Below are 12,856 nucleotides of genomic sequence, written 5' to 3'. Positions count from 1 at the left end.
TTAAAGCTGAATTCCAGACATAGTGATCTCTGAGTGATGCATAAGTCTGAACATGGCCTCATGCATTTACTCTTTAAAACCTAATTACCCAGGGCAGTAAACCGGTTGACAGGCCTCACCTCATATTCTTCACGTCCTTGTCTGCCAGATGTGACCTATTCGAGAAACACCCGAAGGTTCAGGTTGGAAAATGTTTTCATGTATTGGCATGCTTCCCCCCAGAGGCTCCGATCTCACTGCAAAAACACTTTTGAATTCATCGCCACCTTTTTGACGCAGGCGTCATCGTTCAGGTTGGAGGCGCTGCAGCTGCTTCAGACGGCTTAGGATAATAATGTTTTGGACATAAATATATTTATTGATTATAGAATGTAAAGAGTAAGTTAAAGCAATCAAAATGAAACATTAGGTAAAAGATGACATATCAACGTTAATGGTTTGCTTCAAACATCTCTATCGTCTGTCTTTAATGGACAAAACAGTTACAACATTCAGACCAAAAATACTTTGGTTAACGAGGAGATTAATTAGGACCAAGTTCAGTTCAACAAGTGTTCATTGAGATCACAATCCCCTTAAATATATCAGCGAATAACTGCAAAATCTCAACTGTGCTACGATACAAAATAAGCGCAACATGTCTACAGTTTGTGTGGTTGTTGATCAATAAGAGTGACTCTGCGTCACTGCAGCGGCCGCGGCTTCTGATCATAAATCACTTCCACTGCAGGAGAAGGCAAACGAGGGACCGTAGCATCATTTCGTCCCCAGTTTCTGAGGGTTTTAGAACTTCCTCACCAAGCAGTCCAGGTTAATTCCTGCTCTGACTCAGTTGCTGACTCTTCTCATTGTGTGTGTGTGTGTGACTCTGCCAGTTAAGAGTCCAGTTACATGGGAGCTGGTTTCTCGGTTGCTCGGTTCAGACGTGCCACCCCGCACACGCTAATCAGTTTCATTGCCCACTAACAATGTCATATTTGTGGCATTACATTAATTCCCTTCAGTTCTTTGTACTCTTGGCACCGCCGAGGTGAAAGCTCTTTAAATGCCCCGGCATTCATAGTGTGTAAGCCTGGTTTTACACACACACACAAATCTCCTTTTGAGTCGATAGTGAACTTGTAGTTTGACCAAGGCCCCCCCCCCGTCTCTCGGCCTATCAGGAGCCCCACGCGGTCAGGCCACCTGCAAATCCACAGTCCACTCCGGATGGACGCCTCGTCTCAGCCTCTGATGGGATGTGAAGGGTTTTGAACCTCGACAAATAGCCGCCGACCACACAGAGCAATGCGGACAGTTCCTTCCAGTCCTGCACATCTACTGCCACGAGGACAGTGTCAAACAACACGGTGCCAATGCCAACGCATGCATGTGGCCTCTAAAAGTGGAGAATATATAGAATATGAAATATTTTGTAATTTTTGTAATTATCATTTAAAATCAAAATGATGTTTTCTATTGAATATTATTTTTTTCATAACTTGAATCAGCTGCACCTGCATAATTTGTCATAACAATTTGTTCTGAGGAATAGCTAAATAAATGATAATACATGAACATAACAAACCCAGTCATTCTTTATGGTGGGTGCCTTTATCACTATGCATGGGAGGAATGGCAATAAGCTCTACCTGCTGGAACCAGAAGACAGTGGGATTTCATTGGCAATTAATCATTTAGAATTTAATCTTTAAAGCTCATTGGTTGCTGCTGTTATTTGCAATTTAATTATTATTTAGTGGTTGATATCATTTTTTGCTTCTTGCTTGAGGGGCCGCACTGTTGAGGGTGCAGAATCTGGAAAGAATGTGTATAACGTTGGAATTTTGCATCTATCCAAAGTAGTTAAAGAAAACAAACGTATTGTTGTCTGTTGAAATTGTCTGAGTAGAACAGTTTTACTTTTAACATGATTTTATATCCCGTAAAAGCAAACAGTGGCCTCACGGAACCTTAGTAATAATACTATTATTATATATAACGTTACAGGATTTCTATCTGTTGTTGCATTTTAAAGACAGTTAGTGCCAATGTGAGATGGGGTTTTATCTCCTGTAAGAACTTTTCTTATTATGTAATCAAAATTATCACATATATTGAGTGATTTTAAAAAGGAAAAGGAATCAAAAGGAAACCTCCTCCCTAAATGTTCTTCTATATTTCGCTGCATTCCTGCAGTTCTTTGGTGGCTGTCCTCTGATTTACCTCCCGGAGGACGGTTTCCTTCATGCCCCAGAATGCCACCTGCTGAGAGCCTGAGATCTTTATGGACTTCAGCTGTGGGTAATGCGTTATGTTGCAGCAGGCGATGAGGCTGAACTCATCAGAATAATGAGAGCCGTAATTGCCTTTCTCCAATCGCAGCGTGTCCCGAGGCTTATCCTCTCTGGTCGGGTGGAGCTCCCGCGGGTGGAGAAAGTTGCCTTTTTTCTAAAAAAAACAAATGTTGGGACTGACTCATCGCAATCCTGATGGGATGTGAAGCACAATGATGAACTACTCGTCCCGTTTACTTCAGGAAAATGACGAGTTATAAAAATAATTTTAAAAATCTGGAACACAGTCAATGGGGAGAATAAGATTTTGTTACACACAAATAACTGACACCCAGCATCGAAATAACCACGAACCTACTTGAACATGGGCAGTGGTGGAAACTGATTTGCATTGATTAACTGGTGTATTAAGTGTCACATTTATTATTTTGTAGCATTATTTCAGCCAAGAGCCAAGTGTCTGTACTGAGATCTAAAGGGGGTGCAGAGGCCTTTTGATCCTGTTCATGAAACACCGAACACGTCTCGTCCATTTCGTCATCCCTCTGCTGCCTTATTTTGTGAGTTCGTCGGATTCGTGTGAATCCGGAGGCTCTTCGGGGGTAAAGTATGCGGGCCAACGGCCAAATCGCACGCCCTCCGGTTAGATTACTGCGTCAATACCCAACATGCTCAAACTCCTGATCTCCCCCATCGAATACCTTCAGCAGGACAGCACGCAACATCTGGAAACAACCGGAGATCTTCTAGGTTTTAAGCAGTTTTGTGTTGTTTTTGAAGTATGAATTTAGTATGACGGGCGAATGCCTTTTAACATGAAATGAAATGAGGCTACACGTGCGTATGCTGGGTTAAGTTTATACGTGTGTCCAGTATTTTATTAAACAGCCAGCTATCTCCCGAAATCAACAAAACAGCATTAAAGGATAGAAGGAAAAGGTAATAATAGGGTTAGAGTACTTGTCAGGAATGGCGATGAATTTGTCTTTAAATAGTCTATAATAAGATAAGTACTGATGTTACTGAATAGAGAGCTGATCAGCCTCAGCAATCGTAATCCTGCACCATTGTGAAAAAGAAGGTGCAGAAACTGGACCAGGACTCGTTGCAGTGCTCCTCGGCCAGCTTCCGGTTCCCTGGCACACACGACTTGGCGCCCTTGGGTGCCGGACCCGGGGCGGGAGGCCGGATGGGATTCCCCGGAGCCTTACGCGGCCTGAAGTGCGCGTCTGCGGGCGCGCGGCGGCACACGCCCGCCGTGACCCGCGCGGCCCCGCACGCGCTCCTCTGCTTCCTCAGCGCCCTGGCGATTTGCTTCCAGTAGAGGTCCACGTTGGAGGCGTACTGAGGACAGGCGGCCGGCCTGGCGACGTACTCGCAGCCGAAGCTCCTGCCCCGCTTCCGGCACGAGACACCCAGGACGAAGGTGTCCTCGCCGGTGGCGGCCCACGTGCACTCGGACTTGTCTTTGACGACCATCTTGCCCTTCAGGGTGTGGGCGGGGACGGCCGCGGATTGGCGGCCCGCCTTGGGCCCTGACCTCGCCCCGACCAGCCTGACCTTGGGCTGTCCTCTGTCCATACCTCTCCCCCGCCGTCCGTGGCTCTTCTGGCAGCTGCTCGACATCAGCTGATGGGAAATACAAGCCAAGACCAGCAGGGCGCTCACGTTGGTGATGAGAGCCATGAGACCAGCACAACACACCCTGCAAGGGGATACCTCGGCATTTAGATGTACGATCTTTTATTTCGCTTATTACAAACGATTACTAGACTTAAAAAATGACGTCGTTTTTTTTTAGAATAGCATCCTTCAAGTTAAGTTAGTGCTTCACTTTAAGAAAAGAAAAACACAAGACAACATTAAATGCCACATGATTTGTTTTGAACAAGTTAAATAAAATAGAAGAAAAACATTAGCCGGGAAATTATGTATTTTAACAGAAAAGTACCGTAAGCATTTTTAAAACACCGGAAGAATGTTACGGTAATATATAAATGAGCCACTGGAGTAGCAAACACACACACATTATCTATGTTATAATGCTATAGTCATAGCACAGTGATTATTAATCAGGCCCAGATGGAAACGGAGCCGACTTACCTGAAGTTTTCACAGTTAACTTCAGTTTTCAGTCACGACACGAGAGAACTGAGAGTCTCCTTCACTGCACCTGCAGTTACAATATGCTGCTGCAGAATCAGCCCTCCCCTTCTCTCTCACACACACACACACACACACACACACACACACACACACACACACACACACTATGATAAGGTGGCTTACATGTTTTTGGTTTCATGTCAGTGAGCCAGTAGTCTTCTAGAAATATCCCTGTAGGCATTTTGGCAGATTGACGTATATTGGGGCAAAAAAAGAATCTCTTTTGGTAGATAGTGCTGCAAGCTTCGAGCAATCCCACCTGCTTTTATGTTAATTTACCCTTTCAGCTTTTTCATTCATTTGAAAAAAATCTTACTACCCTTATTGTTTTTAAAACCTTCACTTGCACTGCATCTGTTAGCATAGTGTGCTGGAGATAAAATGACTGAAACTATCTTGCGTGAAGCCAAATGGTCCAGTAGGAGATAATCACTGTTTGATTTAAGCGACAGTGACATCTAGCGGTTGTATGGATGACCATAACGAGGATTAGCAGAAGTCTAAGTATCACTTATTGACAGTTATTTTCCACATTGCTGTTCTTTTGTGTTAAAATATCAATTAACAACATACATTTACCGAGATAAAATAAAAACAAGCTTCTCAAAACCAAATAATTGAGAAGGTTTTCACATTCAGTACATATTCCCGTCAAATACACCAAAACATGAATTACTACCTTAAAAATGCTAATATTAAGTCACACGAGTAGCTGATAAACAAGTGCACAACTTAAATGACCAGTGAGTTGTCTGTGCACTTTTCCTTCCTCCATGTTTGTGCAGCTGCAAAAACATTCTTTCGTTGATGCGGAGTTCATGCCATTTGTACCATCTGTTTCATTTAGTTTGTTTCTACACAATTTAGATTGTCTTCCTCCAAACTATGACATTTGTAGAATGATATTTGCAGGTTAAAACAGAAATGCAACTTGGTATGATCAGCAGTACTCTCCCTTCCCCTGAGGGGAGCGCTACGGTTCTTCCATCTCTTTTACGAACAAACTGCTGGTGAGGAGTGTCCCTCCCAGGCCGCTTTAATCCATCAGTCATTATCCTAATCAGTTTTACGTCTGTGACTATAGCACACAGGCGGAAATGCATAGTTGTCTTTCATGTGCATCAGTTATATTTCGAGCACGTCGAAGAAAAAATGTTGTGCGCACAAATGCTGGAGGCAAACTTGATATACAGTATTCATCATTCCGCGACAGTACTTGGATGTATAGTAAATCCCCAGAGGCTCTGTAGCCCTTGCTACGGGCGAACCACAGCGATGAAGCAGGAGCAGCGGCCCTGATGTGACCTCCAGCAGTACTGCCGAGCCGTCCTCTTAGCAGCATGGCCCTCCACGGGGGGGCGTCGGCGGTGGCGGATTTGTAATAAAATTCATTAGAGGGGAGTAATTTTATATTTAAAATACTCAAAATACCTTCCCCATAAATAATAAAACAGTTCACGAGTTCAGTCTTTAGATATTCAAGTTCACTGCATTGTCTGTCAAGGTAAATATTTATCTGAGTGTGACAGATGTCAACTACCTTGATGTATAATTTAGGTCTGTGTCTGGCTACACATACATACATTTCCTATATTTGATATATCAACTATAATATAGTCTGAAAGTAACACATGCATGAACAAATGTTTCTTCATCACTGAGGCAGGAGGTGGTTGACTTTCAATGTGTTACATAGTTGAGCATAGGCAGTTTTATTTCATCTGGGAGACACAGGACACATCCTGATTGAAGATGATTCCAACATTCTTTACAATGCAGCTGCTGTGATACCAGAGTAATGGCATCTAGACAAACTATATCACTAGACAATCGACTTGTACCTAATAAAACCACCGGTTTTATTTTAGTTTAGCATACGTATAGTCACCGGCCACTTTATTAGGTAAACCTTGCTAGTAAAAGGTTGGCTCCCCTTCAAAAACCTGACCTTCTAAGGATAAGCAGTATTGAATAGTCAAACATTTGTGAAAAAAAAAAAAAGAAAAAAGAAGGGCTGCATCTCAACGAGCACTGATTCCTGAAGAGAGAGACAATTATAGCTGATCAGCAACACCTGTGACACCTGCAGCATGGGTATATGTAACCTGCCACGCGGCTCAGATTGCATTTCCTGTTGGTGACTGAAGTGATGGGAGCGTTTTGGGCCTTGCTTGTGTCTGTGCTGGCTGTCTGGTTTACCAAAGGTATTTCTATTTGTTTCTATTGAAAACTTCTATTCAGTAAATCCGCTGTGGAGTATCGTACATGTAAGGATGATGAAGGAACTTTTGATGAAGGACTTACTTTTGCACCTTCTTTATCCGTAGGCTCTGGTTTGCCGGTCGGTGATGCAAATGAAATGAGTGGTAATGGGCCGCAGAGGACAATGAGAAGTAAGGATATTTGGTGACTGAATATTTTTTAGCTTTGACACTGACTTAATTTTTTTTAACTCTAGATGTGTCTCCTAATGACGCCTCCATAACGAAGGTCCTTACGCTTCACCAGTCACATGAGTCTGTGTTCCTGCAGAAGTCAAAAAAAGGTGCGCAAGCTCTACTTATCACTACTGGATTCATGTTTGTCCATATATGGATCATTTCATTCGAGATTTTGGTACCTGACTGTAATTTGTGTCTTAATTTAATGTCTTTACTTCAGTCCAACTGGAAACCAATGAAGTGGAAGCTAAGGCATCGGCTGTCTACCTGAAAGTTGAACATGCGCAGCGCGGCGGCCCCATCGGCGCCAAGGGTAGCCGCAACATGGGCCACAACGGTACTCTGGACGACAGTGTGGGCCACAACAGCACTGTAGGCGACTACGCAGGCCAAAATGGTGGTGCGGGCAACAATAACGGCACCCTTGGGGACGACGGCAACAGCACTGTGGGCGACGACAGCAATGCAGGCTACAACGGTACCCTTGGGGACGACGGCAACAGCACTGTGGGCGATGACAGCAATGCAGGCTACAACGCCACCCTTGGGGACGACGGCAACAGCACTGTGGGCGACGACAGCAATGCAGGCTACAACGCCACCCTTGGGGACGACGGCAACAGCACTGTTGGCGACGACAGCAATGCAGGCTACAACGCCACCCTTGGAGACGACGGCAACAGCACTGTTGGCGACGACAGCAATGCAGGCTACAACGCTACCCTTGGGGACGACGGCAACAGCACTGTTGGCGACGACAGCAATGCAGGCTACAACGCCACCCTTGGAGACGACGGCAACAGCACTGTTGGCGACGACAGCAATGCAGGCTACAACGCCACCCTTGGAGACGACGGCAACAGCACTGTTGGCGACGACAGCAATGCAGGCTACAACGCCACCCTTGGGGACGACGGCAACAGCACTGTTGGCGACGACAGCAATGCAGGCTACAACGCCACCCTTGGAGACGACGGCAACAGCACTGTTGGCGACGACAGCAATGCAGGCTACAACGCCACCCTTGGAGACGACGGCAACAGCACTGTTGGCGACGACAGCAATGCAGGCTACAACGCCACCCTTGGGGACGACGGCAACAGCACTGTTGGCGACGACAGCAATGCAGGCTACAACGCCACCCTTTGGGACGACGGCAACAGCACTGTTGGCGACGACAGCAATGCAGGCTACAACGCCACCCTTGGGGACGACGGCAACAGCACTGTTGGCGACGACAGCAATGCAGGCTACAACGCCACCCTTGGGGACGACGGCAACAGCACTGTTGGCGACGACAGCAATGCAGGCTACAACGCCACCCTTGGAGACGACGGCAACAACAGCACTGTTGGCGACGACAGCAATGCAGGCTACAACGCCACCCTTGGGGACGACGGCAACAGCACTGTTGGCGACGACAGCAATGCAGGCTACAACGCCACCCTTGGGGACGACGGCAACAGCACTGTTGGCGACGACAGCAATGCAGGCTACAACGCCACCCTTGGGGACGACGGCAACAGCACTGTTGGCGACGACAGCAATGCAGGCTACAACGGCACCCTTGGGGACGACGGCAACAGCACTGTTGGCGACGACAGCAATGCAGGCTACAACGCCACCCTTGGGGACGACGGCAACAGCACTGTTGGCGACGACAGCAATGCAGGCTACAACGCCACCCTTGGAGACGACGGCAACAGCACTGTTGGCGACGACAGCAATGCAGGCTACAACGCCACCCTTGGGGACGACGGCAACAGCACTGTTGGCGACGACAGCAATGCAGGCTACAACGCCACCCTTGGAGACGACGGCAACAACAGCACTGTTGGCGACGACAGCAATGCAGGCTACAACGCCACCCTTGGGGACGACGGCAACAGCACTGTTGGCGACGACAGCAATGCAGGCTACAACGCCACCCTTGGGGACGACGGCAACAGCACTGTTGGCGACGACAGCAATGCAGGCTACAACGCCACCCTTGGAGACGACGGCAACAGCACTGTTGGCGACGACAGCAATGCAGGCTACAACGCTACCCTTGGGGACGACGGCAACAGCACTGTTGGCGACGACAGCAATGCAGGCTACAACGCCACCCTTGGAGACGACGGCAACAGCACTGTTGGCGACGACAGCAATGCAGGCTACAACGCCACCCTTGGAGACGACGGCAACAGCACTGTGGGCGACGACCGCAATGCAGGCTACAACGCCACCCTTGGGGACGACGGCAACAGCACTGTGGGCGACGACCGCAATGCAGGCTACAACGCCACCCTTGGGGACGAAGGCAACAGCACTGTTGGCGACGACAGCAATGCAGGCTACAACGGCAGCCTTGGGGACGACGGCAACAGCACTGTTGGCGACGACAGCAATGCAGGCTACAACGCCACCCTTGGGGACGACGGCAACAGCACTGTGGGCGACGACCGCAATGCAGGCTACAACGCCACCCTTGGGGACGAAGGCAACAGCACTGTTGGCGACGACAGCAATGCAGGCTACAACGGCAGCCTTGGGGACGACGGCAACAGCACTGTTGGCGACGACAGCAATGCAGGCTACAACGGCAGCCTTGGGGACGACGGCAACAGCACTGTGGGCGACGACAGCAATGCAGGCTACAACGCCACCCTTGGGGACGACGGCAATGCAGGCTACAACAATAACGGCACCCTAGGTGTAACCTTTTAGCAGGACAGTGCATTGGTTCTTCCTGCATCTTACGATGTTTTGTACCTACTTTTTATATTTGCTTCAAATAAAAGTTACCTTAAATCTTGCTTCATAATTCTCCTGGGGGTTGGGTGTAAAAATGATATCAAACAATGATCCATTGCAACTGGATGAGGCAAGCAGACTGACTTGCATCAGTGGGACAAGTTTGTCTAGAAGGCGTGGTGTAGCCTAGGAAGTCTGCCAGGCATCTAGCAGCTCATTCAAGGGCTGACCTGAGCCAGCTCTAAATTAGTCTTAAGGCTACTTGTAAACGCGGGCACTGTCTGCCCCGTAGTGGATTTGAAATGTTCTTGAGTTAACGGCGCTCTGTCTACAGAGGCAGTAGTTCTATTGAGATCATTTCATTGTTTGAGCCTTTTAAAGTTCTCAACCATGCAGTGTAGCCCATCATGTCCCCCTCAAATAAAATCCACTCCAAGAAAAAAGTACAACTTGCACTTGCTAGACTGACCTTTTAGTATTTAAGACAAAGCATATTAGTTGGGGTAAAACTACTCTGTGCATTCAAATCTTATGTGTAACTAAAAATTAAAGCATTCATAATAGAGGTTTTCTTTGCCACTGCTAGTACATTTTTTTCTTACGGTGCAATTTACAGTACTTTTAAATGACTACCCGTTGATTTCTTCCAGAATGGCTTCTGTTCTCGTTCATGTATACGAGCCTGTTTGGAAGTAGTGAGATGTCTGGTGGTTTTTATTCAGAGCTCAGGATGAAGATAATAGAATGTGCATTCTACGTACTATGGTTTCCCATTTCCTGCTTTTTTTAGACATAGGATTACTACTTAATCTCACATTTGGACAAGAGGGAAATGTAAGCACAACTGAAAATTCACTCCCATGAAAACCAAACAGAAAAAAGTAACGAATTGAATTTCAAAGTTTATTCACAATTTATACACTTTTCACCATCGCATTTGTTTCTCTGGCTCCATCAGTGCCCAACTTTACTCAAACCACTTACTGCCGTGTCCGTGTGTCCGGATACACTATATAATAAGCACTTAAAATCAGACCGTCTCTTTCCCAAGCTGGATCACAGACTCTAGCAGACAACAATGATAGTCCTGTGACGTGAGCACACTGATACTTAAAAATGTCCATCGTAGCAAGAAAAAGCAAAAAACAAAGCCTACGCTAATTTTATGCTAATCCACACCCGGTAAACTTCATCCAAATGGCGGTAATACAGCATGTACCTGCTACCACGTAGTATTCCTTTGAGGTACTGTTGTATGTACGAGTTTATATGAACTACTGTATGTGTAATAAAGACCTAGCTCACTAGCCTTAGCTACTAGCTAACGAGCCTCGGCCTTTGTGTGGAGATTTAATCTGAAATGATTACGTGATTAAAATGCTCCTCATTGATTCACGTTGAGTTAGTTTGTCAATGTGATGCTAGTTAATAAAAAGGAGATGTCGTCCAGGTGAACAAATGTTTCTGTGGTTTTTATGCTAATTTGCTAATAAACTTTAATTCTAATGTGAGATCAATAAGAAAGCTTTGAAGTTACTTAGAAATCGTGTCAGCTAATTCTAAAAGCAAATAAAGCGCCAAAATACAGTGAAAATGTACATTGAAATGTACTTCATATTTATTTCATTTTGATGAATATGGTTTTCATATGTTATCGCTCATCTAGAGTTAGCTTAATACAATTTTCAGAGTTAAGATGGACGTTTTCTACAGTGTGGACACCATCCACTGTGCAAACCATTAAGCTTTCTACTGGTTTTCTACGTTGTGAATTGTCCCATGAATGGATTGTCTAAATCTAACCTGTAAACATGAAGGGAGGGGGGGGGGACTAGATTGGCCTGCCCACTGCATTAGTGATTCAACATATTTCACAAGTTATACCAAAAAAAAAGAAAGCTCTTGAAACATTCGCTCGTTCCATATATTTAAAAAAACTAAACTAACTGTATCCATAGCTACTGTGGGGTTTTAAGAAGCAGAACAGATTAAGCACATCCCTGGTAGAAGAGCTGAGTCTACAAATAAACATTTGGCGCGAGAAAGTAATTCTCCACTTTAAACGCATCCTCACTACGAAAGCAGGAAGAACCTCCGTAGAAATGTGACGGTGGTGAACTCAACATGATGCCGGCTCGGGAACAGCCCTCGATCGAGGCAATGCTCTGACTTTATGTGAATTGAAGGGAAAATCCACCTCAAATACTGAAAATGATTTATAAATCAGTATTTCCTGATGGCCTGCTTTTCATTGAGCTAATGGTTCATTTTTCAAATATTGTGTTTGCCTCATCGGTCGGTTTTCTCAAACCAATCAGATGAGTCAATGGCAGCTAGAAAAAGTCCCTCTTTGGTTAAACTTCTAACCGGCCATTGACCAACACAACTTGTAAGACTACAAGTAGCTTAATTCTTTTAATTCTTTTTGGGGTTTCAGATCAAACACAAGGGGAGACACTTTAGGATCACAATGGCCCGACAATTAAACCATTTGTGTTTCACATTTCATTCACGAGTGGATTTTCCCTTAAAACAAAGAAGCACGTCTGACAAAAACAACAACTGCGTGGAACTAAGTTCTAAAAGGCAACGAGTCATCTGAAATCTGCTCATAACCAGCAAAGACGTCTGGATGCTTTCATAATGTTGTAAACATTTCGTTTTCGTAAAGTCATGCTTAACAAACCGCTAAATGTCCCGTGTCCTCACAGGTGAACAGACCGTTCCCCTTTGTGTGGTAGCAGGTGTTGGACGTAGGAGAACAGGTGTCCTCTAACAGCTCACACGTCGATACGAACAGGCATCGCTGTGGTCCAGAGTCATTTCTCAGCGTGGTTTCGTGTCTGAACAATTGTAAACGCAGACACGGCGGTCCTTGAAAAAAAAAAAAAAACGACGACTAATAATGCAGAGCAAGCGTGGCTCAGATTGATGCTGGGGAAGAAGAGGTTGATCTCCCTCGGAGGAGGTTCAGTAGAGCTACGGGTACAAAAAAAAGGTACACGAGAAGGGATTCGTGTTTTCTTCTTCTTGTGAGAGAAAAGCAGCTTCTTCTGGTCCGAGGGCTCGTCAAACAGACAGCTTAAATAGAGGAAAGTTACTATTAGTAACTATATTTAGGCAAAGTTAAGGGACACTTAACCAGTACCGATCAATCCTCACATCAGGTCTTCACACAATAATAATAAAATGGCAATAAACTCACGGAATTAGTCTTTACAACGTCCTTCAGAAATA

At 45.6% G+C, this 12,856-nt stretch overlaps 3 protein-coding genes across 31 annotated transcripts in view; 1 reads left to right on the top strand and 2 right to left on the bottom strand.

The window, feature by feature from the left end:
* Positions 1–3,127: 3,127 nt before the first annotated feature.
* fgfbp1a (fibroblast growth factor binding protein 1a) lies at positions 3,128–4,587 on the bottom strand. Of its 2 annotated transcripts, none has more exons than XM_040172781.2 (2): positions 4,380–4,587; positions 3,128–3,981 (listed from the first exon to the last, which is right to left on the bottom strand). In XM_040172781.2, the coding sequence occupies exon 2, from the start codon at positions 3,960–3,962 to the stop codon at positions 3,321–3,323; it is 642 nt and encodes a 213-aa protein (XP_040028715.2). In that variant the 5' UTR covers positions 3,963–3,981; positions 4,380–4,587; the 3' UTR covers positions 3,128–3,320. The 2 variants fall into 2 exon arrangements, with proteins under 2 accessions (XP_040028715.2, XP_040028716.2); XM_040172782.2 differs by having other exon boundaries at positions 3,128–3,905; positions 4,380–4,509.
* Positions 4,588–6,485: 1,898 nt separating this feature from the next.
* Positions 6,486–9,676, top strand: LOC120817024 (uncharacterized). Its single transcript, XM_040172779.2, has 4 exons — positions 6,486–6,646; positions 6,770–6,835; positions 6,901–6,987; positions 7,104–9,676. The coding sequence occupies exons 1-4, from the start codon at positions 6,592–6,594 to the stop codon at positions 9,590–9,592; spliced, it is 2,697 nt and encodes an 898-aa protein (XP_040028713.2). The 5' UTR covers positions 6,486–6,591; the 3' UTR covers positions 9,593–9,676.
* Positions 9,677–10,508: 832 nt separating this feature from the next.
* The window catches only part of prom1a (prominin 1a), a 39,651-nt gene continuing 37,303 nt past the window's right edge, over positions 10,509–12,856 (bottom strand). For all 28 annotated transcript variants that reach the window (XM_078101887.1, XM_078101874.1, XM_040172754.2 and 25 more), the window contains one exon: positions 10,509–12,700. The gene's annotated coding sequence lies outside the window, so the exon portion shown is untranslated. The remainder of the gene's footprint in view (positions 12,701–12,856) is intronic.

The sequence above is a fragment of the Gasterosteus aculeatus genome, chromosome 4, assembly GCF_964276395.1.
Source record: "Gasterosteus aculeatus chromosome 4, fGasAcu3.hap1.1, whole genome shotgun sequence".
Taxonomy (NCBI): Eukaryota; Metazoa; Chordata; class Actinopteri; order Perciformes; family Gasterosteidae; genus Gasterosteus; species Gasterosteus aculeatus.
The sequence above is the reverse complement of the archived record's forward strand: the minus strand, read 5'-3'. Positions and strand labels throughout refer to the sequence as shown.